The sequence below is a fragment of the Oncorhynchus nerka genome, linkage group LG4 (genome assembly GCF_034236695.1).
Source record: "Oncorhynchus nerka isolate Pitt River linkage group LG4, Oner_Uvic_2.0, whole genome shotgun sequence".
Lineage (NCBI taxonomy): Eukaryota > Metazoa > Chordata > Actinopteri > Salmoniformes > Salmonidae > Oncorhynchus > Oncorhynchus nerka.
This window is the reverse complement of record NC_088399.1, coordinates 57,261,100-57,286,772: the sequence shown is the minus strand read 5'-3', so window position 1 is coordinate 57,286,772 and position 25,673 is coordinate 57,261,100. Positions and strand designations below refer to the sequence as shown.

At 40.0% G+C, this 25,673-nt stretch overlaps 1 protein-coding gene across 1 annotated transcript in view; it reads left to right on the top strand.

Annotated features, from left to right (window-relative positions):
• Positions 1–3,364: 3,364 nt before the first annotated feature.
• Positions 3,365–25,673, top strand: part of lrp12 (low density lipoprotein receptor-related protein 12) — a 36,619-nt gene continuing 14,310 nt past the window's right edge. Inside the window, exons 1-3 of the mRNA XM_029657935.1 lie at positions 3,365–4,533; positions 15,654–15,710; positions 23,266–23,401. Coding sequence (XP_029513795.1) covers positions 4,452–4,533; positions 15,654–15,710; positions 23,266–23,401 — 275 coding nt within the window. The 5' untranslated portion in view covers positions 3,365–4,451. The remainder of the gene's footprint in view (positions 4,534–15,653; positions 15,711–23,265; positions 23,402–25,673) is intronic.

The following is a 25,673-nucleotide window of genomic DNA, read 5'->3' as shown; positions in this document are numbered from 1 at the left end:
GAAGAAGCCACTGCTCCAAAACCACCAGTTTGCAACTGCACATGGGGACAAATATTGTTATTTTTGGTGAAATGTCCTCTGGTCTGATGAAACAAAAATACAATTGTTTGGCCATAATGTCCATTGTTATGTTTGGAGGAAAAAGGGGGAGCTTGCAAGCCGAAGAACACCATCCCAACCGTGAAGCACGGGGGTGGCAGAATCATGTTGTGGGAGTAATTTGCTGCAGGAGGGACTGTTGCACTTCACAAAATAGATGGCGTCGTGAGGAACGAAAAGTACGTGAAAATATTGACGCAACATCTCAAGACGTCAGTCAGGAAGTTAAAGCTTGGTCGCAAATGGGTCTTCCAAATGGACAATGACCCCAAGCATACTTCCAAAGTTGTGGCAAAATGGCTTAAGGACAACAACGTCAAGGTATTGGAGTGGCCATCACAAAGCCCTGACCTCAATCCTATAGAAAATGTGTGGGTGTAGCGTGGTTCGTTCTGCGTTGTGTGATTTAAGTAGGACACTGCCACAACTGGAGGTCTGCTGGTTGGACTGTTTTATTTGCCCTGCACACGAAGAAACAACACACAATATTTTAGCCCTTGGCGCAGTCACAGCTCTCAGGCACCTCGCTAGCCGAAGGTCAGGCAAAAGAGAGCGGCACAAAACACATTACCTCGAAGGTCACAAAGCAAAGAAAGAAAAAAAACATTTCACACCCACAGGGCGACAGAGTAACCCAGTGTAGTCCCTTAATTCTAGACCCACAATTGGTCGATCAGCTGAAAAGCTATCCCGCGAAGGATTAGGAAAGATAAGGGGTAGTGTCATGACGTGTGTGTTGGTGGCAGGGAAGTCAGACGCAGGAGAATCAAACCTGGTATAATGGAGTAGTTTTATAACTTAAAACAAAACTCCAAAACCAAAGTACATAATAAAATAAACGTGGGTACAAGAACCCGTCGCACACCAATCCATAAAACACGAACATAACAATAAACAATCTCTGACAAGGACATGAGGGGAAAAAACAGGGTTAAATACACAACAACAAATGAATGGGATTGAAACCAGGTGCGTAGGAAGACAAGACAAAACCAATGGAAAATTAAACATTGATCAATGAAGGCTGGAAGACCGGTGACGTCTACCTTCGAGCACCGCCCGAACAAGGAGAGGCATCGACTTCGGCTGAAGTTGTGACAGGTAGCTAATCCTTTATTCTGTATACGAAAAATGCCATATACATTTTATGCCGATGGACTACACATAAAGTTACATGAATTGTCAAATATATTAGACAAACCCATAAATCATTCTAGGACACGCTTACTACATATATATATATATATATATATATATATATATATAAAGAAAAGGTAGGCAATATCCTACCGTCACTGAGAAACCAAGAACTGTTTCATTTCCTGTGTAGACATAGTTTGGATTAGCCTATTCACTGGCTTAATAAATCTACCTAGTCTAGTCCGAACACCCTCATCCAAAAACCAAGCAGGAATGTCACAGACAGCACTAACCGTGCTCAGAGGTCTAATTTGAGGATGGGGAGTACTACAGATTGGCATATCCGGAGCCAGCACTTGGTGCATAATCTAGGGGAACAATGCTACAGTGCAGAACTGAAAAAAACATGTGCAAGCACGGAGGCCAACAAACCTGACTCAGTTACACCAGCTCTGTCAGGAGGAAAGGGCTAAAGTTCACCCAAAATATTGTGGGAAGGAAGCTTGTGGAAGGCTACCCAAAACATGTGACCCAAGTTAAACAATTTAAAGGCAACGCTACCAAATACTAATTAAGTGTATGTAAACTTCTGACCCACTGGGAATGTGATGAAAGAAATAAAAGCTGAAATAAGTCATTCTCTTTACTATCATCCTGACATTTCACATTCTTAAAATAAAGTGGTGATCCTAACTGACCTAAAACAGGGATTTTTTACTCGGATTAAACGTTTGTTACATAATAATTAATATAATTGTGAAAAACTGAGTTTAAATGTATTTGGCTAAGGTGTATGTCAACTTCCGACTTCCAACTGTATGTGACAAATACGATTTGATTTAGATATTTCGAGTATTTTACTGTTTGATCCGATCCAAACGCATCACTGGGGCGGACGGTTTACTTTTCCACCTAGGCCCTCCAGGACACGAGGAGACATTATTTCATATATAAACCGATGTATACAGGAAGGCCATAAAGATCATCAAATTACCAGGATTGTGCTCTTTAGATACTATAATTTCAATGTTGCTTTTTTTAAAGCGAATATCAACCACCCGAACCACTGCCTGTTAGGCTACCCCGCCTACTAAATCATCCAGAAGGCAGTGCAGCATATTGGCACGACCTTGGGTTTATAAACTCTGATATCGATTCTGCCGCACGAGCATGCTTTTGCGACACAGTCGATCGCGCGCTCGACTGGCTAGACGGTCGAGGGTTCGAGACCTGCTTCCTCCCTGTTTCATTACAATATTTATGTTCGGAAAAAGTAAAAAATAAACACAAATATAAAACATCCAACAATATGCAATTGTTTTTGTCTTTCAGATACAGCAAATGTCACTTAAAAAAAAAAAAAATCTGCCAACCGCTCCAAAGACATTTGACCAGGTTCGTGATATATTGCGATTTCCTTAGATACAATCTTGGCCTAATTCCAATACTTCCAAAGTATACCGAGTGTTATTGCCAGCATGAAAGGTGATTGATGGTCGCTTTTCAGGCGTAGAGCGCGGAGCGCACTGTTTCACGACAGGTCTGATTATAATGGAAAACATGCGTATGTATGGCGTAAACCAAATTCATAAATCTCAATATTTGTGTACATGCGCAATCGTTTCAGAAATGACGCATGCAGATATTTTGTATTACATTTACGCAACGGTTATAATTGGTAGTGAAAGGAGGGATGGGGTTCTGTCCATGAGGTTGAGGTTGGGTCATTGGGTAGTGGGGAAACACACCGATGGGAAATGTGAGGATTGTGGGGAGGTAGAGACTGTGAAGCATGTCCTGTTATATTGCAGTTGGTATGCTGAGCATAGGAAGACATTTTCTGTGAGCTGGCTGAGTCGGGTGTAACCACATTTAAGCTTGTAACAATTGTGGACTCAAAACGACATGCAGAGAAAAATGGCAAGGAAGCTGTAGTCGTTTCCCTATTCCACCGGCCTGCACCTACGGGTGACGTTTAAAAAAATATATTTAAATGTGTAATTCGCACTCCGACCTGAGAAAGGCAGCAATACAGCACAAGAAGACGAAGCAGAAGGGGACGATGATGATACTGATACCACCGATACCCCGGCTGTAACAACATTCAGCCGATTCATAGGTAGTTGTGGCTACAACGGGGTGTACTGTTACACACAGTTTAGGGCCCGGAGTTTTAGGGGGCTTGTGCTTTATAAATTTTCAATGATGGTGAAACTCTAAATAAACATTTTAGACACCACTAGAAGAAGACAGTGAAGTGACATTTCAAGGATACATCTCAGAAATATTTTCGTTCCGTTCTGCCATTGCTTTGGAAACTAGCTTACGTTAGCGTGCTAGCTTGTAGCTAGCATTTGTGAGGTTGTGGAGGCGTAAACGAGAGAAGGGGGATTGCAACGCTCTTTTGTTTTTTAGTTCACAGTTATCTTTCGGTTATATTGTATTTATTTTTCTAGTTTACATTCAGTGACATATTTATGTGCGATTTCAATGTTGGTAATGAAACGTCATTGTGCTAACCCAGCTAGCTATCTTTGTTAACGATAGCTAACGTTTGCGTTGAACACTAACATTAGCTAGCTAGCTAACACAAAGGGGAATTCTAGTAGCTAACGTAAGCTAGTTAACGGTGGAGTTGACGGTATTGCTAGCAATGCCTTTGTATTTTCCTCTGTTCTGGAACAATGCATAACACAAAGGTTAATATCATACTAGGATATGGGGTGGCACGTATATCTACACATGTAATGTGACGATGGATTAATATTGGCTAGGAATAGATAGATAGCTTACATTAGAGTAATCGTTAGCTAGCAGTTAGCTAAAAATTCAATGTCGCTATTTTGTTGTTATGCTGGCTAACTAACTAGCCAGCCAGTTACAACGCACTGTTGCGTTCAACGGTTTGATTGCAGTATTTTGTCAAGACGGCTATATTATTGTTTCTTCATTGTCATCTAGCTAGCAAGATCTGTATTGGCTGTATAATTGATTTTCAATCACTGTCGGTTGTCTGGCCAGACAGGAATTGTCAAACGTTAGTTAAAATAACTTTAAATCCGTAGCAATCTCATTGGTTGCTTTTGTTTTTGTCACTGCCTAAATGTTTTTGGGACACCAAAGAAGATAGCTTGCCTAGTTACATTTTTGGGAACATTGTAACAAGTAATAAAGTAGTAACAAATATAATTTGGCCTAGTTCATTAGCTATAATGGCCTACTACACTTTGAGCTCAAATGGGATTTCATCTTCATCATGGATCTCTCTACACATGGTCCTCCTCATATTCACTGGTAAGTATTTAATAACTAAATATTTGTTACCACTCTCATACAATCTATACCACAGCAACTCAAGCACACAGCAGGATATGGTCATTTCCATCTAAAAGGACCCATGAGCACTGACGTAGTCCTGTGTATCTCAGTTGGTAGAGATAAGCCCAGGTTGTGGGTTCAATTCCCACGGTCAACCAGAATGAAAATGTATACTCTAAGTCGCGTGTGCTAAATGACTAAAATGTAACATGACGTTTTTAGGAGCATATAACATTTGGTGTCAAATAGTCTATAATTGTGGGAGATTCTCACAATGCTATATGTATTGTGATTCAATACTGGAATTTTCTTGTGATTTGATGTTCCAATCATATTGCTCACTACAGTGCATTCGGAAAGTATTCAGACCCCTTGACTTTTTCCACAATTTTTAACTTTACAGCCTTATTCTAAAATGGATTAAATATTTTTTTCCCATCACCAATCTTCACAGAATACCACATAATGACAAAGCAAAAACAGGTTTTTAGACATTTTTGCAAATGTATTAATATTAATAACAGAAATGTCATATTTGCATAAGTATTCAGACCCTTTGCTATGAGACTCAAAATTGAGCTCAGGTGCATCATGTTTCCATTGATCATCCTTGAGATGTTTCTACAACTTGATTGGATTCCCCCTGTGGTAAATTCAATTCATTGGACATGATTTGGAAAGGCACACACCTGTCTATATACGGTCCCACAGTTGACAGTGCATGTCAGAGCAAAAACCAACCCATGGGTTCGAAGGAATTGTCCGTAGAGCTCAGAGACAGAATTGTATCAATGCACAAATCTGGGGAAGGGTACCAAAACATGTCTGCAGCATTGACAGTCCCCAAGAACACAGTGGCCTCCATCATTCTTGAATGGAAGAAGTTAGGAACCACCAAGACTCTTCCGAGAGCTGGCTGCCTGGCCAAACTGAGCAATCAGTGGAGAAGGGCCTTAGTAAGGGAGGTGACCAAGAACCAGATAGTCACTCTGACAGAGCTCCAGCGTTCCTCTGTGGAGATGGGAGAAGCTCCCAGAAGGACAACCATCTCTGCAGCACTCCACCAATCAGGCCTTTGTTGTAGAGTGGCCAGACAGAAGCCACTCCTCTGTAAAAGGCACATGACAGCCCGCTTGGAGTTTGCTGAAAGGGCACCTAAAGGATTCAGGCAGTGTTAAACAAGATTCTCTGTTCTGATGAAACCAAGATTGAACTCTTTGACATGAATGCTAATCGTCATGTCTGGAGGAAACCTGGCACCATCCCTACGGTGAAGCATGGTGGAGGCAGCATCATGCTGTGGGGATGTTTTTCAGCGGCTGGAACTGGGAGACTAGTCAGGACCGAGACAAAGATGAAGATGTTCAGAGAGATCCTTGATGAAAACCTGCTCCAGAGCGCTCAGGACCTCAGACTGGGGCAAAGGTTCACCTTCCAACAGGACAACAACCCTAAGAACACAGCCAAGACAACGCAGGTGTGACTTTGGGACAAGTCTCTGAATGTCCTTGAGTGGCTCAACCAGAGCCTGGACTTGAATCCGATCGAACATCTCTGGAGAGACCTGAAAGTAGCTGTGCACCGATTCTCCCCATCCAACCCGACAGGGCTTGAGAGAATCTGCAGAGAAGAATGGGAGAAACTCCCCAAATACAGGTGTGCCAAGATTGTAGCGTCATATCCAATAAGACTCAAGGCTGTAATCACTGCAAAAGGTGTTACAACAAGGTACTGAGTAAAGGGTCTGAATACTTATGTAAATGTGATATTTCTGTTTTTAATAGATTTGCAAACATGTCTAAACCTGTTTTTGCTTTGTCGTTATGGGGTATTGTGTGTAGATTGATGGAAAAATTAAATTTAATACATTTTAGAATAAGGCTGTAACGTAACAAAATGTGGAAAGTCAAGGGGTCTGAATAATTTCCGAATGCACTGTATATGTCTGCTGCAGAGACACAAGAAAATGAGTTTTGATCAGTCATGGAAATAAGTGCTGAAAACATGTTTGCACACTATTTAAAAAAAACTGTAGAATAAGTTATAGGATGAAAAATACCTGAATTTCGGCGCAGGTACAGCCGACTAGTGCTAGCTAACGCTACCTGGCATTTTCTTTTTTTACAAATCGATATTTGAGTCTTGGTATCGGTAAAATCTTGTCCAAATTATATCGCCGTTTGTAACTGCCGATTCCCCCCCCCATCACTTTCCAAATCCCCACATATCTTTATGACATTTTCTTATTTCTCTCCGGCATGAGGGAGAATTATGAAAGTTCACAGAAGTAATAAGTATAGGTAGACCTACCGGTTAGTTTGTGTTTTTACTGATAACAATGTTGTGTATGAATCGGTAACAGTGACTGAAAAATCTGCAACAAAATTATTGCAATTGAATTGGCCACAATGGGGAAATCATAGTAATCCCAAACCACAGTTGCAGTAGAGTATGGTACAGTAGAGCACAAATGAGTAGGATACAGTATAATGTAATATACTGTACTGAACTCTACTTTTCTGTACACTACTGTACTGAACTGTACTCTACTGTAACAGGGGTCGCATTAACACAGAATTCTGCGTATTTAAAGATAAAGATAAAACACTAAATATATTTCTGTGTTGTGTAAGCACAAATCTAAAATGCTTCTTATTGTAATATCTGCTCGACTAATGAAATGTTGTGCTTCAGTTGCACTTTTCCGCTCGGATGAGAAATCTGTGCTCTCGTTGTCAGACTAAGCAAATTCACGTATTCACGAACGGGCATTCTATCAGCAGACAGCTAATTTTCTCTGTGTACTTTTATCCGGTAAAATGCAAGATTAACTTCAAGCAAAGCATTAGGATATGTAGATGGTTACAATCATTCTATGATAAACATTATAAATGTGATGCACATGCTTCGTTTTGCAAAAAATACCTTGCTTTTTCATTGTAAGCTAATTTATTTGTGTGGCTGCTAGCCAAATAGCATTACACTTCTAACTGATGAAAATGAAGCTATTTTCTGCCAAATGTTTTGCATTAATTTATTTTGTGTGATGAAAATCCTTAGTTGCATGCCCATGATCACGGTTGACTTTTAATATAAAACACAGATTTTTTGATGGTCTGCTGTGCTAATGAGGTCGGCCCCCAAACAAGATCAAATTTGGTTGGTTCAGAACGGACTTAATATCTACCAATCTTAGACATGACTATGTTCAACAAGTTTGGACATCACAGTATAGCACAGTAGAATACAGCAGCCTATGGACATCACAATATAGCACAGTAGAATACAGCAGCCTATGGACATCACAGTATAGCACAGTAGAATACAGCAGCCTATGGACATCACAGTAGAATACAGCAGACTATGGACATCACAGTATAGCACAGTAGAATACAGCATACTATGGACATCACAGTATAGGACAGTAGAATACAGCACACTATGGACATCACAGTATAGCACAGTAGAATGCAGCAGCCTATGGACACCACAGTATAGCACAGTAGAATACAGCAGCCTATGGACATCACAGTAGAATACAGCAGACTATGGACATCACAGTATAGCACAGTAGAATACAGCAGACTATGGACATCACAGTAGAATACAGCACACTATGGACATCACAGTATAGCACAGTAGAATACAGCATACTATGGACATCACAGTATAGCACAGTAGAATACAGCAGACTATGGACATCACAGTAGAATACAGCAGACTATGGACATGACAGTATAGCACAGTAGAATACAGCAGACTATGGACATCACAGTATAGGACAGTAGAATACAGCACACTATGGACATCACAGTATATCACAGTAGAATCCAGCAATGCTATACTGTGATGTCCAAACTTGTTTAACATAGTCACGTCTAAGATTGGTAGATATTAAGTCCGTTCTGAACCAACCAAATTTGATTCTGTTTGAATAATAGCCTGTGTGTAGAATAATACCCAAACATGCAATGGAGGATATTACATTTTTCTACCTTTGTACATCACCATGAAGAGAATGACATTCATGGGTCTTTCTATAAATAATAGGGCCAATGTATCACATTGGGATCAACATTTTAAATGGGGGAAAAAAGATTTTCATGCAGTTCCACATGTGTACTTAGAAGAATAAAAGTGAATATGCAAATTGTCCCATAAGTCCACCTATATAACAACATAGGGCTAGGATTTCAATGTTATACAATGGTATAATTCATATAATTGTACATATAGGGCCTAATATAGAATCCACCTCTCCTAGCATACAAAAAGTAGCCATTACCAGAATAATGCATTTTTTAGGCCTTACGAACGCAGGGACACATAATAAAGTCATGAATAGCGGTAGCATTAATCGCACCATTGCTGTTTTTATGATGAGAAAGTTACCAAAAAACAGGTTCCTTTTTTAATGGAAGGATTTGTATTGAAATCCAAGTTGAAGTCAATAGATATTTTTGTCCTCATAATAACTGCATTTGGTTTTACCGCAACACCCTTCAATTGAAGCGTGGGAAACAAACAAAAGTGGTCACATCTCTCACAAAAACAGATCAAAAATTAAATCACAGATAATTCTATGGGAGTAGGAGAACTTAAAATTGGCACAAAAAAAATAATTACAAGGACTTTTCAAGAACTAAATTGAGGAAATGGCAGATTTTCAAGATCTGCCTATTCAGGGTAACGAATGAGACATCAAAATGATCTTGACATTCCTTGCAAATGCCTTTTTTCCAGTACTTAGTGCCTGCGATGCAACAACAGCCCATCACAACAGCTGCGTGTCACTTGTGTCATTCTGAAAATTCCTTCCTGGATCAGATGATGTGTGAAAATGTCACAGTGTAATTATTTTGCATAATTAAGAAAGAACCACCTTAATGAAAATATAGATTTAAGTTTTAAGTATCAAGGTAAGGTGACTCGGTTAGAAGCATTCAATTTTGCAATTTCATACATCATTTGGAATTTGTGTGCCCATGAGAACTTTTTCACCTGTAACAACACAAGGAGACACAAAATGTTACGTAGTTACACTGCATTTATGGGATCTCTATACAAAAAAACTGTCCACCAGCTGTATCCACGATTCTTACAGGGTTCAACTTCAATGTCAAATTTAACTGCTTAAAATGTATGACAACAATTTACACTGTCATAAATGCAAGGACAGAAAAGTAATGTTTTATGTCACACGATTTTGGACAATCCGTCAAGGCAACCATGATAAAGGGTTAAACAGGTTTTAAATCAACTCTTGAATTTGGTTGAATATAGCTATGATCCCCCTTGTATCTTCATGTAATGACGTGAAAACAAAACGGCACATTGACTTGTCAACAGCTGCAACAAGTTGTCCAGTGTAGGAAATCCTCACTGGTACCCTAGTTTATAGAAAGGCCCTCATAATTATGCATATCTGTATAGTACAGATCAAGGACCAATGATGTCATTATTTTACTGTAAATATGTTACCGGGTGTTGATCCACTTCACTAGTTCAATAGCCAAAAATGTCCTGAACAAAATATAAACGCAAAATGAAACAATTTAAAAGATTTTACTGAGTTACTGTTCATATAAGGAAATCAGTCAATTGAAATAAATACATTAGGCCCTAATTTATGTATTTCACCTAACTGGGAATACAGATATGCATCTTTTGATGCAGATATAAAAAAAAGTAAGGTCATGATTAAAAAAAAAACAGTATCTGGTGTAACCACCATTTGTCTAATGCAGCGCGACACATCTCCTTCGCATAAAGTTGATCAGGCTGTTGATTGTGGTGGAATGTTGTCCCACTCCAATGGCTCTGTGGAATTGCTGGATATTGTCGGGAACTGGAACACAACTGTCGTACACATCAATCCAGAGCATCCCAAACATGCTCAGTGGGTGACGTCTGCAGAGTATGCCGGCCATAATAGAACTGGGAAATGTTCAGCTTCCAGAAATAGTGTACATTATCATACTGAAACTAGAGTTGATGGCAGTGGATAAATGGCACGACAATGAGCCTAAGGATCTCGTGTTTGTTGTCCGTAGCTTATGCCTGCCCATACCATAACCAAACAGCCACCATGGGGCTCTCTGTTCACAACGTTGGCATCAGCAAACCGCTCACCCACACAACGCCATACACGTGGTCTGCAATTGTGAGGCCGGTTGGACGTACTGCCACATTCTCTAAAACAACATTGGATGCGGCGTACGGTAAATAAATGAACATTACATTTTCTGGGAACAGCTCTGGTGGACTTTCCTGTAGTCAGCTTGCCAATTGCGCGCTCCCTCAACTTGAGACGTCTGTGGCATTATGTTGTGTGACAAAACTGCACATTTTAGTGGCCTTTTATTGTCCCCAGCACAATGTGCACCTGTGTAAGGATCATGCGGTTTAATCAGCTTCTTGATATGCCACACCTGTCAGGTGATGGTGCTCACAAACAGGGATGTAAACAAATTTGTGCACAAAATTTGAAAGAAATAAGCATTTTGTGCATATAGAAAATTTCTGGGATCTTTTATTTCAGCTCATGAAACATGGGACCAACACTTAACATGTTTGCGTTTTATATTTGTGTTCAGTATACCGTCAGGGTAGCCTAGTGGTTAGAGCGTTGGACTAGTAACCGAAAGGTTGCGAGTTCAAATCCCCGAGCTGACAAGGTACAAATCTGTCGTTCTGCCCCTGAACAGGCAGTTAACCCACTGTTCCTAGGCCGTCATTGAAAATAAGAATTTGTTCTTAGCTGACTTGCCTAGTAAAATAAAGGTTTAAAAAAATTAAGAAAATAATCTACAATAAAATAACAAAGGCCAAGTCGTTTATTTTTTATTTACATCCCTGTTAGTGTGCATTTAATCCGTCCATCTGACAGATGTGTCATATCAAGAAGCTGATTAAACCGCATGATTTCCCTGAACAACAAAAGAAAGGGAATATGATCCATCACATCTTCCAAAAACGTTTTCAACATGCATCTGTAAAATGATAGTCTAGTAACTAAAGCTTTGGTTGTCTGTAACACCTCCCTCTGCAACTGGATCCTGGACTTCCTGACGGGCCACCCCCAGGTGGTAAGGGTAGGCAACAACACATCTGCCTCACTGATCCTCAAAACTGGGGCCCCTCAGGGGTGTGTACTTAGTCCCGTCCCATGTAGTCCCTGTTCACCCACGACTGCATGGCCAAATACGACTCCAACATCATCATTAAGTTTGCTGACAAGACAACAATGGTAGGCCTGATCACCGACAACGATGAGACAGCATATAGGGAGGAGGTCAGAGAACTGGCAGTGTGGTGCCAGGACAACAACCTCTCCCTCAATGTGAGCAAGATAAAGGAGCTGATTGTGGACTACAGGAAAAGGCGGGCTGAACAGGCCCCAATTAACATCAACGGGGCTGTAGTGGAGCCGGTCGAGAGTTTCAAGTTCCTTGGTGTCCACATCACCAACTAAATATCATGGTCCAAACACAACAAGACAGTCGTGAAGAGGGCACGACAACACCATTTCCCCTTCAGGAGACTGAAAAGATTTGGCATGGGTCCCCAGATCCTCAATATTTTACAGCTGCATCATCGAGAGCATCCTGACCGGTTGCATCACCACCTGGTATGGCAATTACTCGGCATCTGACCATAAGGCTCTACAGAGGGTAGTGCGTATGGCCCAGTACATGACTGGTGCTAAGCGTCCTGCCATCCAGGACCTATATAATAGGCTGTGTCAGAGGAAAGCCCATCAAATTGTCAGACTCCAGTCACCCAAGTCGTAGACTGTTTTCTCTGCTACCACACGGCAGGCAGCACTGGAGCACCAAGTCTAGGACCAAAAGACTCCTTAACAACTTCTACCCCCAAGCCTTAGGACTGCTGAACAATTCATCAAAACTTGCTGTTTATCTATGCATTCACTTCACCCCTATCTACATGAACAAATGACCTTAACTAACCTGTACCCCCGCACACTGACTCGGTACCGGTACCCCCTGCATATAGCCTTGTTATTGTGTCACTTTTTATTATTTTTTACTTTAGTTTATTTGGTAAATATTTTCTTACCTCTTCTTGAACTGCACTGTTGGTTAAGGGGCTTGTAAGTAAGCATTTCATGGTAAGGTCTACACTTGTATTCGGCGCATGTGACAAAGTTTTGGATTTGATTTGAAGGCACTTGATTCTATGTATCATGCAACTCTTAGGTTTATTACCAACCAAAAGCATCTGACACAACACTGTGATCTCTGTAGTTCTGTTGGCTGGTCTTCGTAGATTCTACACTTAAACATTGGTATACTATGGTCTATAACCTTTTTGGGAAAACAGATGCTTTATCCCTCTTAATAGATAAGGCCAGAAAAACAATAGCAGTTACGGTCTTACTTGGTTTTAATGGTTCCTAAAATCAGAACGGATCATGTCAAAAATGGTTTTAGTTACTCTGCTCCTTGGGCTTGCAGTTCTCTCCAGACCTGCTTGAAACTCCAGGATCTTGGTTCTTTGGAGGAGGTTAAATGTCTGGTTCACTCACGTGACTGAGGAATGTGATTGTCATTAGGATGTTTATCTATGATGCTTCTATGTTTCTGTAATTTTAATGTACTGTATATGTTTATTTATACATTTTATAGTGTGTCTGTCTTTAAGTTATGTCTGATCTTAGTCTTAAACATTGTTCCACCCTGTTGCTGTCTTGGTTGGACCAGGTCTATCTTGAAAAAATAGATTTTTATCTTAATGAGACTAACCTGGGTAACAAAAAAAAAACACTGCATCGCTTGGAAGGGCCCCTAAGCAAGCATTTCACGGTAAAGTCTGCACACGTTGTATTTGGGCGCATGTGACATAACATTTGATTTGATTGTCATTGGATGGGTTACCTTTTAAATATTAATCAGCACTCTGTGGGGGTTGTCACCTTTCTAATTCTGTTATTTCAGACCATGTGAAAGGCAGCTATTACATTTAATTCAACATTTGTTAACTGGGTCGTTCCATGTCATTTCAGCAAGCCGTAACACCTGTCATCTCAGATTGTTCTGGAATCATTTCTGTATTTAGAAACATAAGATAAACATTCCAGAAACATTATTTTGTTGAAATATCATTTGATCTTATGCTGATTGATAGCACCAAAATTGGCCATTTTAATTTATAGGATTCATATAATATTCAATAATTATAGTATCTAACATCCAATTTGGACCGAACTTTTGTTTCTAACAATGAGTTAGACATGAGGAATCCAAAGGAGTGTTGAAAAGCCATCCACGGACTCCCCCACATCCCACCCCAGCAACAAGTGTAAATGGTATCAGTTCTCTATGGCTGAAAAGTAGTATGAAGATACGGCTCGGAATATTGCTTCTTCGTCCTATGAAATGTAATGTTTCTTCCCCCCCTGTTCAGAGAAATTAGTAATTGAAGTTGTTGGTTTTCTGCCCCATTTAAAAAATCTCCCCCATTGTTAAAGGGATAGTTCACCCAAATTACATAGCATGTGCTGCTGTCATACCAGGTCAATGGACTCTTTACAGGGTAAGAAAACCAATATGTAATTTGGGTGAATTATCACTTTTGACAAAAAGGGGGTGGGTTCTTTAAAGAATCACCTAATATGAGGAACAGCACCATTATAGTGGTCAGAACCTGGTAATATCAGGATGTAGGATGGGACATAAACCCAACATCTTAATTTACTAATTTCTCTGAACTGGGGGAAAACAACATCACTAAATTTACTGAGAACACATTACATAGGATGAAGAACCGATACTCAGAGCCGCAGCTCCATACTACTTGTGAAACATAAAGAACTGATACTATATACTTGTTGTTGAGGTGGGGATTGGTGTGGAGGGTCCGTGGGTGGCTTTTGACCATTTAAATCAGATGTTAGGTACTATTATATCTGAATCCTATAAAATGGCCAAATTGGGTGCAATCAATTAGCTTAATTTCTCTGAGCCAAAATTATATTTGAACAAAATTATGTTGCAGGAATGCTAATCTTAACGGTTTCTAACAACAGAAGCGATTTCATAACAATCTGAGATGGTGGGTGTCAACCCTCTTTCTTGTGCTTTTTGAGGTGGAACTACCCAACTAACAAATGAATGCAATATGCCTACTGAGGTGTTTTTTTCCCACTACCATCCATAATGGGCATGTAGGCGTAGCGGCTAGCCTTAGTTCAAAGAGTTGATTGAGGCATGAGCGATGAAGTTTTCAGAATAATATGTCATAGGTTAGTACTTCTAAGTAGTTTGTGTAGTCAAATGATTCAGTCCTACAAAAACCTTGTCTTATTTACGTTTAGTCAGTTCCTAGGCTGCCCCAGGGAAGGAGCAGTGGTTCTGTAGTCAAACTAGTCGTTTAACAACATTGTTTCCTTTGTTAGGACATGTTGGAGGGTTTGTCTGAAGATTATTGATGCTCTGTTGTATTGCTCACTCACAGCACCACACACCCGACATTGCCTAAATGCCCTCAGCTCACAGCTTGGCTAATAACATGGCATAAGCCTAGGGCCAAGCAGCCAAGTACTTCAAGTCTTCCATTAGCCAAGTCTTCCATGTGCCTATATATTTCTATAGGCATGTAGAATTCATTCTTTCAGACATATTTTTTCTTCATTTTCTATGATACTCATAACCTGCAAGATTGTTAAGCCTAGTTAGTTTTTCACTTTCCACTATTTTCCACTCAGTTGTTGACCAATGTTTACATGTGACACTTTGGGCAAGTGTAATCGTCCTCTCTAACTGCCAGTTGTTCCCATACACATTAGCCTACACACTGTCTCAAAACTTATCAAATTCTCCTGCTGCAAGACTACAGATGTCATTTCAGTTGCCTGTTAATCGACGTGTTGTTTGTAGCCTATGTCTAAAGTCAGTCTTGGGTTTCATTGATTCAATAGGTCAATATTTGCATTTGCCCTAGAACCAGTGGACTTGCCTCAGAAGGGCCAGAGTTATGAATAAGCCCTGTTTACACAAAAGATGAGTCCAAAGCTCGTGATCACACAATCATTCATTAGAAAATAACCTTTTTTTTGTTTGTTTCATCTTTTCTAGGAATTGCAGTTTGCTCCCAGCACAACGAGAACGTTTACGTATCGGGGATTTCTAATGGTAAGTTCATTTAGCCTAGATCACATGATTTATGATTATCTCTGAGCTTGTAGGCTGTAGGCAGTAACTTACAACTCAGCCTTTGTTTTTGTCTGCGAAGAACCAAACACTACAATTGTTGCCCACAGCAGACTTTCAGCATAGCCTTTTTGCATGAACAGAACAGAACAACCAGAGTTGGACTGCAGATTGAAGGAAAAGCTGCCAACAAGTCAAGTGCTCAGCATATTTGGGAATTCCTTGGACTTAGAAAAGCATTCCTCGTGAAGCTGGTTGGGAGAATGCAAAGCTCTCAAGGCAAAGGGTGGCTACTTTGAAGAATCTAAAATATATTTTGATTTGTTTAACACCTTTTTTGGTTACTTTAGGATTCCATATGTGTTATTTCATAGTTTTGATGTCTTCACTATTATTATATAAAGTAAAAAATAGTAAAAAATAAATAAAAAGCCTTGAGTAGGTGTGTCCAAACTTTTGACTTGTACTGTATAGGCCCTCCGAAGCAAACTGCTTTTTCACTCACTATAAATAAGATGATTGTGGCCTACTTTCCTGATTCCATAGTGATATTTTGGTCTTGACAAACTCACAACGGGTATTCCAGTGATGGTAGTCTACAGTATGGCTAATCTATAATCTATTGGCTACATGACTTGCAAAGGAGTAGGTTATTTGATGCAGACATAAGTATAACATTTCCATTGTACAAAATTACATTCACCTACTGGCTCGAGGAAGTTTTGCCCTGGCTTGGAAACATCTCTTGCAAACTATTAGTAATTTAAAGTTGGGCTACAAAAAAAGTCCTAACAAAATTATATTACTCAACAAAAAATGTAACAGTGATCATAAATTGTATTTCCATAGCTGCACGCATCAATATCTATTTGGAATAGGAACATTATTTTGATGGTGTTTAAATTGTTTTGCCCTGTCAGAAGCTCTCTGGCAGTTGAAGCATCTAATGAAAAACGAGGTTAATACATTTTTTGAATAAATAATTTATTTTAGCTTATACAGTGCCTTTCGAAAGTATTCACACCCCTTTTTACACATTTTGTTGTTCCAGCCTGAATTTAAAATGTATTAGATTGAGATTTTGTGTCACACAACACCCCATAATGTCAAAGTCTAATTTTGTTTCTAGAAATTAATTTAAAAAATAAAAAGCTGAAATGTCTTGAGTCCATAAGTATTCAACCTCTTTTGTTATGGCAAGCCTAAGTAAGTTCAGGATTAAAACTGTGCTTAATAAATCACTGAAGTTGCTAACTCATTCTGTGTTCAATAATATGTGGTTAATATGATTTTTGAATTACACACTAGAGGTCGACCGATTATGATTTTTCAATGCCGATACCGATTATTGGAGGACCAAAAAAGCCGATACCGATTAATCTGCCAATTTTTATTTATTTGTAATAATGACAATTACAACAATACTGAATGAACACTTATTTTAACTTAATATAATACATCAATAAAATCAATTTGGCCTCAAATAAATAATGAAACATGTTCAATTTGGTTTAAATAATGCAAAAACAAAGTGTTGGAGAAGAAAGTAAAAGTGAAATATGTGCCATGTAAAAAAGCTAACGTTTAAGTTCCTTGCTCAGAACATGAGAACATATGAAAGTTGGTGGTTCCTTTTAACATGAGACTTCAATATAAAGGTAAGAGGTTTTAGGTTGTAGTTAATATAGTATTTTTATGACTATTTCTCCAGACCATTTGTATTTCATATACCTTTGACTATTGGATGTTCTAATAGGCACTTTAGTATTGCCAGTGTAACAGTATAGCTTCCGTCCCTCTCCTCGCCCCTACCTGGGCTCGAACCAGGAACACATCGACAACAGCCACACTCGAAGCAGCGTTACCCATCGCTCCACAAAAGCCGCAGCCCTTGCAGCGCAAGGGGAATAACTACTCCAAATCTAAAAGCGAGTGACGTTTGATGGCCTCTCGCCCATCCTTAAAGGGTTTTCCGAATCCTGTGAAGCGTTGGAGTGGGAGAATTTCCTCGTCCTTCTCGCCAGCCATGATTTTGGCAGCTCCATAAGAAATATGACTGTTCCTGGTGCAAAAAAATGTCCTATCCCGGAGCTCGAGTGAACGACATTACTAAGCTGCTCCCGAATGTACTACGTCAGGACATGGACATCGATTCTACTGTAGTCCATGTGGGTTTTAATGACATTATGAAGTCCGCTCTGAACAGTTGAAACTGGATGTCAAAGAGCTGATGGATTCTCTGCTAGACACTAATAAAATACCCATCATATCTGGCCCTGTGTCCTCTTTGAATCGTGTCATTGAATGCTTTAGCCGGATTCTTTCTCTTCACAACCGGCTACGTGATTGTTGCAGCTCATTATTGCAGCTTTTTTTTTTTTGTAAACAAAACACGTTTTATAAGGAAGATGGATAATAGATCATACCTTTTGATACAGTGGTAGCAATACATACATTTGACATTTTAGTCATTTAGCAGATGCTCTTATCCAGAGCCACTTACAGTAGTGAGTTCATGCATTTTCTGGTACTGGTCCCCCGTGGGAGTCATGCGCCAAGCTCTACCAACTGAGCCACATGGTTATAACATCAACAGAAAAGACAGAAATCCCAATGTATGTATTGCTATCACTGTTGCTGCTTATATTCAGAACTACATTCCTGTAAAGCTCAGAGGATCTCATGTTAAATTATGTTGGAAGTAATATGGCTACAAGTTTATCTGCCTACCCTGAAGCCCTTTCTTGTGGGAAGCTGCTATAGACCAAGTGCTAGCAGTCAGTATCTGGATAACGTGTGAAGTGCTTGATAAATGTATGTAATATCAACAGAGAGGTATATTTTCTGTGTGATTGTAACATTGACTGGCTTGCATCAAGCTGCCCACTTAAGAAGAAGCTTCAAACTGTAACCAGTGCCTGAAACCTGGTTCAGGTTATCAGTCAACCTACAGTACAGTGGTAGTAACAAACAGCACAGGAATGATATCATCAACATGCATACAGTTGAAGTCGTACGTTTACATACACTTAGGTTATCAGTCAACCTACCAGGGTATTAACAAACAGCACAGGAATGAAATCATCAACATTGATCACATCTTTACAAATGCTGCAGAAATGTGCTTGACAGCAGTATCCAAATCCATCGGATGTAGTGATCACAATGTAGTAATAATATCTAGGAAAACCAAAGTCACACAAGGTCATACAATAAGTTTTGTAGTGATTCCTATGTTGATATAAACAATATTTGTATGCCTGTGGTGTGTAATGAGGAGCTACCACACGCTGCACTTGACACATTTGTGAAATTGCTTAATCCAGTTACTAATAAGCATGCACCTGTTTAAGAAAATGACGGCAAAGACTGTTAAATCCCAGTGGATTGACGAAGAATATAAAAATTGTATGGTTGAGAGAGCTGAGGCAAATAAGTCTGGCTGCACAACTGATTGGCAAAAGTACTGCAAATTGAGAAATCGTGACTAAACTAAATAAGAAGAAGTTATACTATTAGAAATTATACTATGAAAAAAAGCTGGCTTTTTACAATTGGCTCAGAACACGGCAGCACAGCTTGGCCTTGAATTTACACAGAGAGCTAAAAATGTATAATATGCATGTCAATCTCTCGTGGCTCAAAGTGGAGGAGAAATTGACATTACTACTTGTTTTTTGTAAGAAGTGTTGACATGCTGAATGTACAGAGCTGTCCGTTTAAACTACTAGCACACAGCTCAGACACCCAAATCCACATCGGGTAACAGATGCAAGCATTTGAATCAGATTTCTTCTCTTTTTTTACGATAAAAATACACCCTATGGAACAGCATGGACTGTGAAGAGAACATCTGTCATTTTAGTCCCATTCAAATCTGCCATGTCAGTCATTTTTACTTGGCAGGAAGGTTATTATCCCAGCCCTAAAAACCTACTGTTTTTCAGCAAACTTCCAGCTCTTCAGATAATAATTATCCTGTGCAAATCATCACGCCTCTGTTTTTAGGGATATTACAGAGTTGAACAGGTGCTGCACCCAGTTTGGGTAAGAACATCTGGACAATTTGATGCTTAAAACAAAGTACTATGCATATAGCCTTCAGATTAGAGGTCGACCGATTAATCGGAATGGTCGATTTAATTATGGCCGATTTCAAGTTTTCATAACAATCAGAAATCTGTATTTTTGGAGACCATTTTGGCTGATTTTTTAATATATTTTTTTTACACCTTTATTTATCCTTTATTTAACTAGGCATGTCATTTAAGAACACGTTCTTATTTTCAATGACAGCCTAGGAACGGTGGGTTAACTGCCTTGTTCAGGGGAAGAATGGAAGATTTTTACCTTGTCAGCTCGGGGATTCAATCTTGCAACCTTACAGTTAACTAGTCCAACGCTCTAACCACCTGATTACATTGCACTCCACGAGGAGACTGCCTGTTAAGAAGCCACGGTAAGTTGCTAGCTAGCATTAAACTTATCTTATAAAAAACAATCAATCAATCATAATCACTAGTTAACTACACATGGTTGATGATGCGTATTCGCGAAAAAGGACTGTCTCCAATGTGTACTGGCTCGTTGTGAACTCTGAAGGCTATTTCTTCCTAACAAAGACAGCCAACTTCGCCAAACGGGGGATGATTTAACAAAAGCGCATTTGCGAAAAAAGCACAATCGTTGCACGACTGTACCTAACCATAAACATCAATGCCTTTCTTAAAATCAATACACAGAAGTATATATTTTTAAACCTGCATATTTTGCTCAAAGAAATCCAGGTTAGCAGGCAATATTAACCAGGTGAAATTGTGTCACTTCTCTTGCATTCATTGCATGCAGAGTCAGTGTATGTGCAACAGTTTGGGCTGCCTAATTTACCAGAATTTTACGTAATTATGACATAACATTGAAGGTTGTGCAATGTAACAGGAATATTTAGACTTATGGATGCCACCCGTTAGATGAAATACGGAACGGTTCCGTATTTCACTGTAAGAATAAACGTCTTGTTTTCGAGATGATAGTTTCCGGATTCGACCATATTAATGACCTAAGGCTCGTATTTCTGTGTGTTATTATGTTATAATTAAGTATGATTTGATAGAGCAGTTTGACTGAGCGATGGTAGGCACCAGCAGGCTCGTAAGCATTCATTCAAACAGCATATTTGTGCGTTTTGCCAGCAGCTCGTCGCTGTGCTTCAAGCATTGAGCTGTTTAAGACTTCAAGCATATCAACTCCCGAGATTAGGCTGGTGTAACCGATGTGAAATGGCTAGCTAGTTAGCAGGGTGCTCGTTAATAGCGTTTCAAACGTCACTCGCTCTGAGACTTGGAGTGGTTGTTCCCCTTGCCCTGCAAGGGCCACGGTTTTTGGAGCGATGGGTAGCGCTGCTTCGAGGGTGGCTGTTGTCGATGTGTTCCTGGTTCGAGCCCAGGTAGGGGCGAGAAGAGGGACGGAAGCTAATCTGTTACACTGACAATACTGAAGTGCCTATAAGAACATCCAATAGTTAAAGGTATATGAAATACAAATCGTATAGAGATAAATTGTCCTATAATACCTATTTTAACTTCAACCTAAAACTTCTTACCTGGGAATATTGAACACTCCTGTTAAAAGGAACCACCAGCTTTCATATGTTCTCATGTTCTGAGCAAGGAACTTAAACTTTAGCTTTTTACATGGCACATATTGCACTTTTACTTTCTTCTCCAACACTTTGTTTTTGCATTATTTAAACCAAATTGAACATTTCATTTTATTTGAGGCTAAATTGATTTCATTGATGTATTATATTAAGTTAAAATAAGTGTTCATTCAGTATTGTTGTTATTGTCATTATTACAAATACATTTTCTTTCTTAAATCTGCCAATTAATCGGTATCGATTTTGGTCCGTTCGGATTAATTGTTTTGTCATATATCAACTTTCTTACTGCCATACTTCTCTTTTAAAAGATGAAGTGGACGATATTGTGCCAATGAATTGCTAAATTTCCGTACACCAAAAATAACAATATTTGTCCCCATGTGCAGTTGCAAACTGGTGGTTTTGGAGCAGTGGCTTCTTCCATGCTGGTCGGTCTTTCAGGTTATGTCGATATAGGACTGGTTTTACTTTGGATATAGATACTTTTGTATCTGTTTCCTCCAGCATCTTCACAAGGTCCTTTGCTGTTGTTCTGGGATTGATTTGCACTTTTCGCACCAAGTACGTTCATCTCTAGGAGACAGAACGCGTCTCTTTCCTGGGCAGTATGACGGCTGCATGGTCCCATGGTGTTTATACTTGCATACTATTGTTTGTACAGATTAATGTGGTACCTTCAGGCGTTTGGAAATTGCTCCCAGGGATGAACCAGACTTGTGGAGGTCTAAAAATAATATTCTGGGGTCTTGGCCGATTTATTTTTATTTTCCCATGATGTTAAGCAAAGAGGCACTGAGTTTGAAGGTAGGCCTTGAAATACATCTACAGATACACCTCCAATTGACTCAAATGATGTCTCACTGGTCACTGGTCACCCCCAAAGCCAATTCCTCATTTGGTCGTCTTTCCTTCCAGTTCTCTGCTGCCAATGACTGAAACAAACTGCAAAAATCTCTGAAGCTGGAGACTCATATCTCCCTCGCTAGCTTTAAGCACCAGCTGTCAGAGCAGCTCACAGATCACTGCACCTGTACATAGCCCATCTGTAAACAGCCCATCTACCTACCTCATCCCCATACTGTATTTATTTATTTGTCTTGCTCCTTTGCACCCCAGTATATCTACTTGCACATTCATCTTCTGCACATCTACCATTCCAGTGTTTAATTGCTATATTGTAATTACTTCGCCACCATGGCCTGTTTATTGACTTAACTTACCTTATTTGCACTCACTATATATATACTTTTTGTTTTCTTTTGTTCTATTGTATTATTGACTGTTTTGTTTATTCAATGTGTAACTTTGTGTTGTTGTATGCGTCGAATTGCTATGCCTTATCTTGGCCAGGTCGCAGTTGCAAATGAGAACTTGTTCTCAACTAGCCTACCTGGTTAAATAAAGGTGAAATAAAATAAATAAATGAGCCTATCAGAAGCTTCTAAAACCATGACATCATTTTCAAGCTGTTTAAAGGCACAGTCAACTTAGTGTATGTAAACTTCTGACCCACTGGAATTGTGATACAGTGAATTATAAGTGAAATAATCTGTCGGTAAACAATTGTTGGAAAGATTACTTGTGTCATGCAAAAAGTAGATATCCTAACTGACTAGCCAAAACTATAGTTTGTTAACAAGAAATGTGTGGAGTGGTTGAAGAATGAGTTTTATTGACTCCAACCTAAGTGTATGTAAACCTCCGACTTCAACTGTATGTAAGATGGAACACAATCTTTGGTGAACCGTTTTGGCTTGAGAGCACTACTTTAAAAACTACCGGCCTTAAATTATCACTTTAAATGCTCATTTGTGTGTCTACGTGGGTGTGCATGTGTGTGCGCACGCCTGTCTGTGTTTGTGTGTGTGTGTCCAGCCTGTGGAGATGTTGCAGAGCAGATCAGGGCGTCCAGTGGAGTGATCACCAGCCCTGGCTGGCCCTTCCAGTACCCCTCCAGGATCAACTGCAGCTGGAACATCAGGGCTAACCCTGGGGAAATCATCACCATCAGGTAGAGCTCTACACCATCTCCTCTCCACAATCTATACCGCTTCTCTCCCTCTGCACTTTGAAACATCTCTCCCTCTCCTCCCTCAGTAGCTCCCTGCCTCAGTCTGTACCCTCCTCAGCCTAGCTGGATGCATACATTGCCCACGCGATAAGAGGGCCTGATTAATGCAGGGGCTGATTCCTCCTGGCCCAAGCTCGTAGGGGGCACTTGAGGTGGGGAAAATGCAGAGATGTTTTTTTCTGCAACCGCCAACTACAGAAACCTGCACTCAATCAGAAGATGGGGAAGAGAGGAGGTAGGGGGCCCATATGGGGGTTGGGTAACTGGGGGCCCTAAGCAAGGTACAGAACACTTTAGTCGACCCTCTCAACCCGTTCCTAACATCCGTTCTATTAGCCAACGTGCAATCACTCGATAATAAACTGGATGAGCTCATTTCAAGACTGTCCTACCAACGGGACATTAAAACTGTAGTTTCTTATGTTTCACCGAGTCGTGGCTAATCGACGACAGATAATATACAGTTGGCTGGGTTTTCCATGCATCGGCAGGGCAGAACAGCTACGTCCGGTAAGACATGGGGAAGGGGGTGTGTGTCTTTGTCAATAACAGCTGGTGTGCAATTTCTAATATTAAGGTAATCTTGAGGTATTGCTCGCCTGAGGTAGAGTACCTCATGATAAGCTGTAGACCACAATATCTACCAAGAGAGTTATCATCTATATTTTTCATAGCCATCTATCTACCACAAAAAAACGATGCTAGCAATAAGACCACACTCAACAAGCTGTATAAGGCCATAAGCAAACAAGAAAATGCTCATCCAGAAGCGCCGTAACTAGAGGTTAGGGACATTTATGCAGGCCAACTTAAATCAAATCAGTTTTACCAAATTTCTACCAGCATGTAACATGTGCAACCAGAGGGGAAAACCTCAAGACAACCTTTACTTCACACACACAAAGATGTGTACAAAGCTGTTCCTCGCCCTCCATTTGGAAAATCTGACCATAATTCTATCCTCCTGTTTCCTGCTTACAAGCAAAAACTAAAGCAGGAAGTACCAGTGACTCGCTCAATATGGAAGTGGTTGGATGCTACGCTACAGGACTGTTTTGCTAGCAATTGAAATCTAATTATTTCTAACTACTTCTAGAAGGTGCCAATAATATTGTCAGGGCCGTTTTAGGATTTCTTTGTGGAAGTATCTAAGATTTAGTAAATTATTCCGATTTTTTTGGTTTTGTTCAACTGCACACCAAAGACATGCAAATGTGATACCAAAATATGTTTTAATTTCAACCGTTTTCTGGAAGAAATGGTGCAATATTTGAAAAAATATTTTTATTCTCATTTTGTCTGTCATAGTTGAAGTGTACCTATGATGAAAATTACAGGCCTCTCATATTTTTAAGTGGGAGAACTTGCACAATTGGTGGCTGACTAAATACTTTTTTGCCCCACTGTATATCCTAACCAGAAGCCATGGATTACAGCCAACATCCGCACCTAGCTAAAGGCTAAAGCTGCCGATTTCAAGGAGCGGGACACTAATCCGGACGCTTATAAGAAATCCTGCTATACCCTCAGACGAACCATCAAACAGGCAAAGCATCAATACAGGACTAAGATTGAATCCTACTACACCGGCTGTCGCTCATCGCATGTCGCAGGGCTTGCAAACTATTATGGACTACAAAGGGAAACCCAGCCGCGAGTTGCCCAGTGACGTGAGCCTACCCAACTGGCTAAATCAATTTTATGCTCGCTTCGAGGCAAGCAATGCTTTTTCAGTTCTGCCCACAAACGTTCTATAGGATTGAAGTCAGGGCTTTGTGATGGCCACTCCAATATCTTGACTTTGTTGTCCTTAAGCCATTTTGCCACAACTTTGGAAGTATGCTTGGGGTCATTGTCCATTTAGAGCACCCATTTCCGACAAAGCTTTAACTTCCCGACTGATGTCTTGAGATGTTGCTTCCACATATCCACATAATTTCCCTTTTCATGATGCCATCTATTTTGTGAAGTGCACCAGTCCCTCTTGCAGCAAAGCACCCCCACAACATGATACTGCCACCCCCGTGCTTCACGGTTGGGATGTGTTCTTCGGCTTGCAAGCCTCCTCCTTTTTCCTCCAAACATAACGATGGTCATAATGGCCGAACAGTTCTATTTTTGTTTCATCAGACCAAAGGCCATTTCTCCAAAAAGTATGTTCTTTAACCCCATGTGCAGTTGCAAACCGTAGTCTGTTATTTTATGGCGGTTT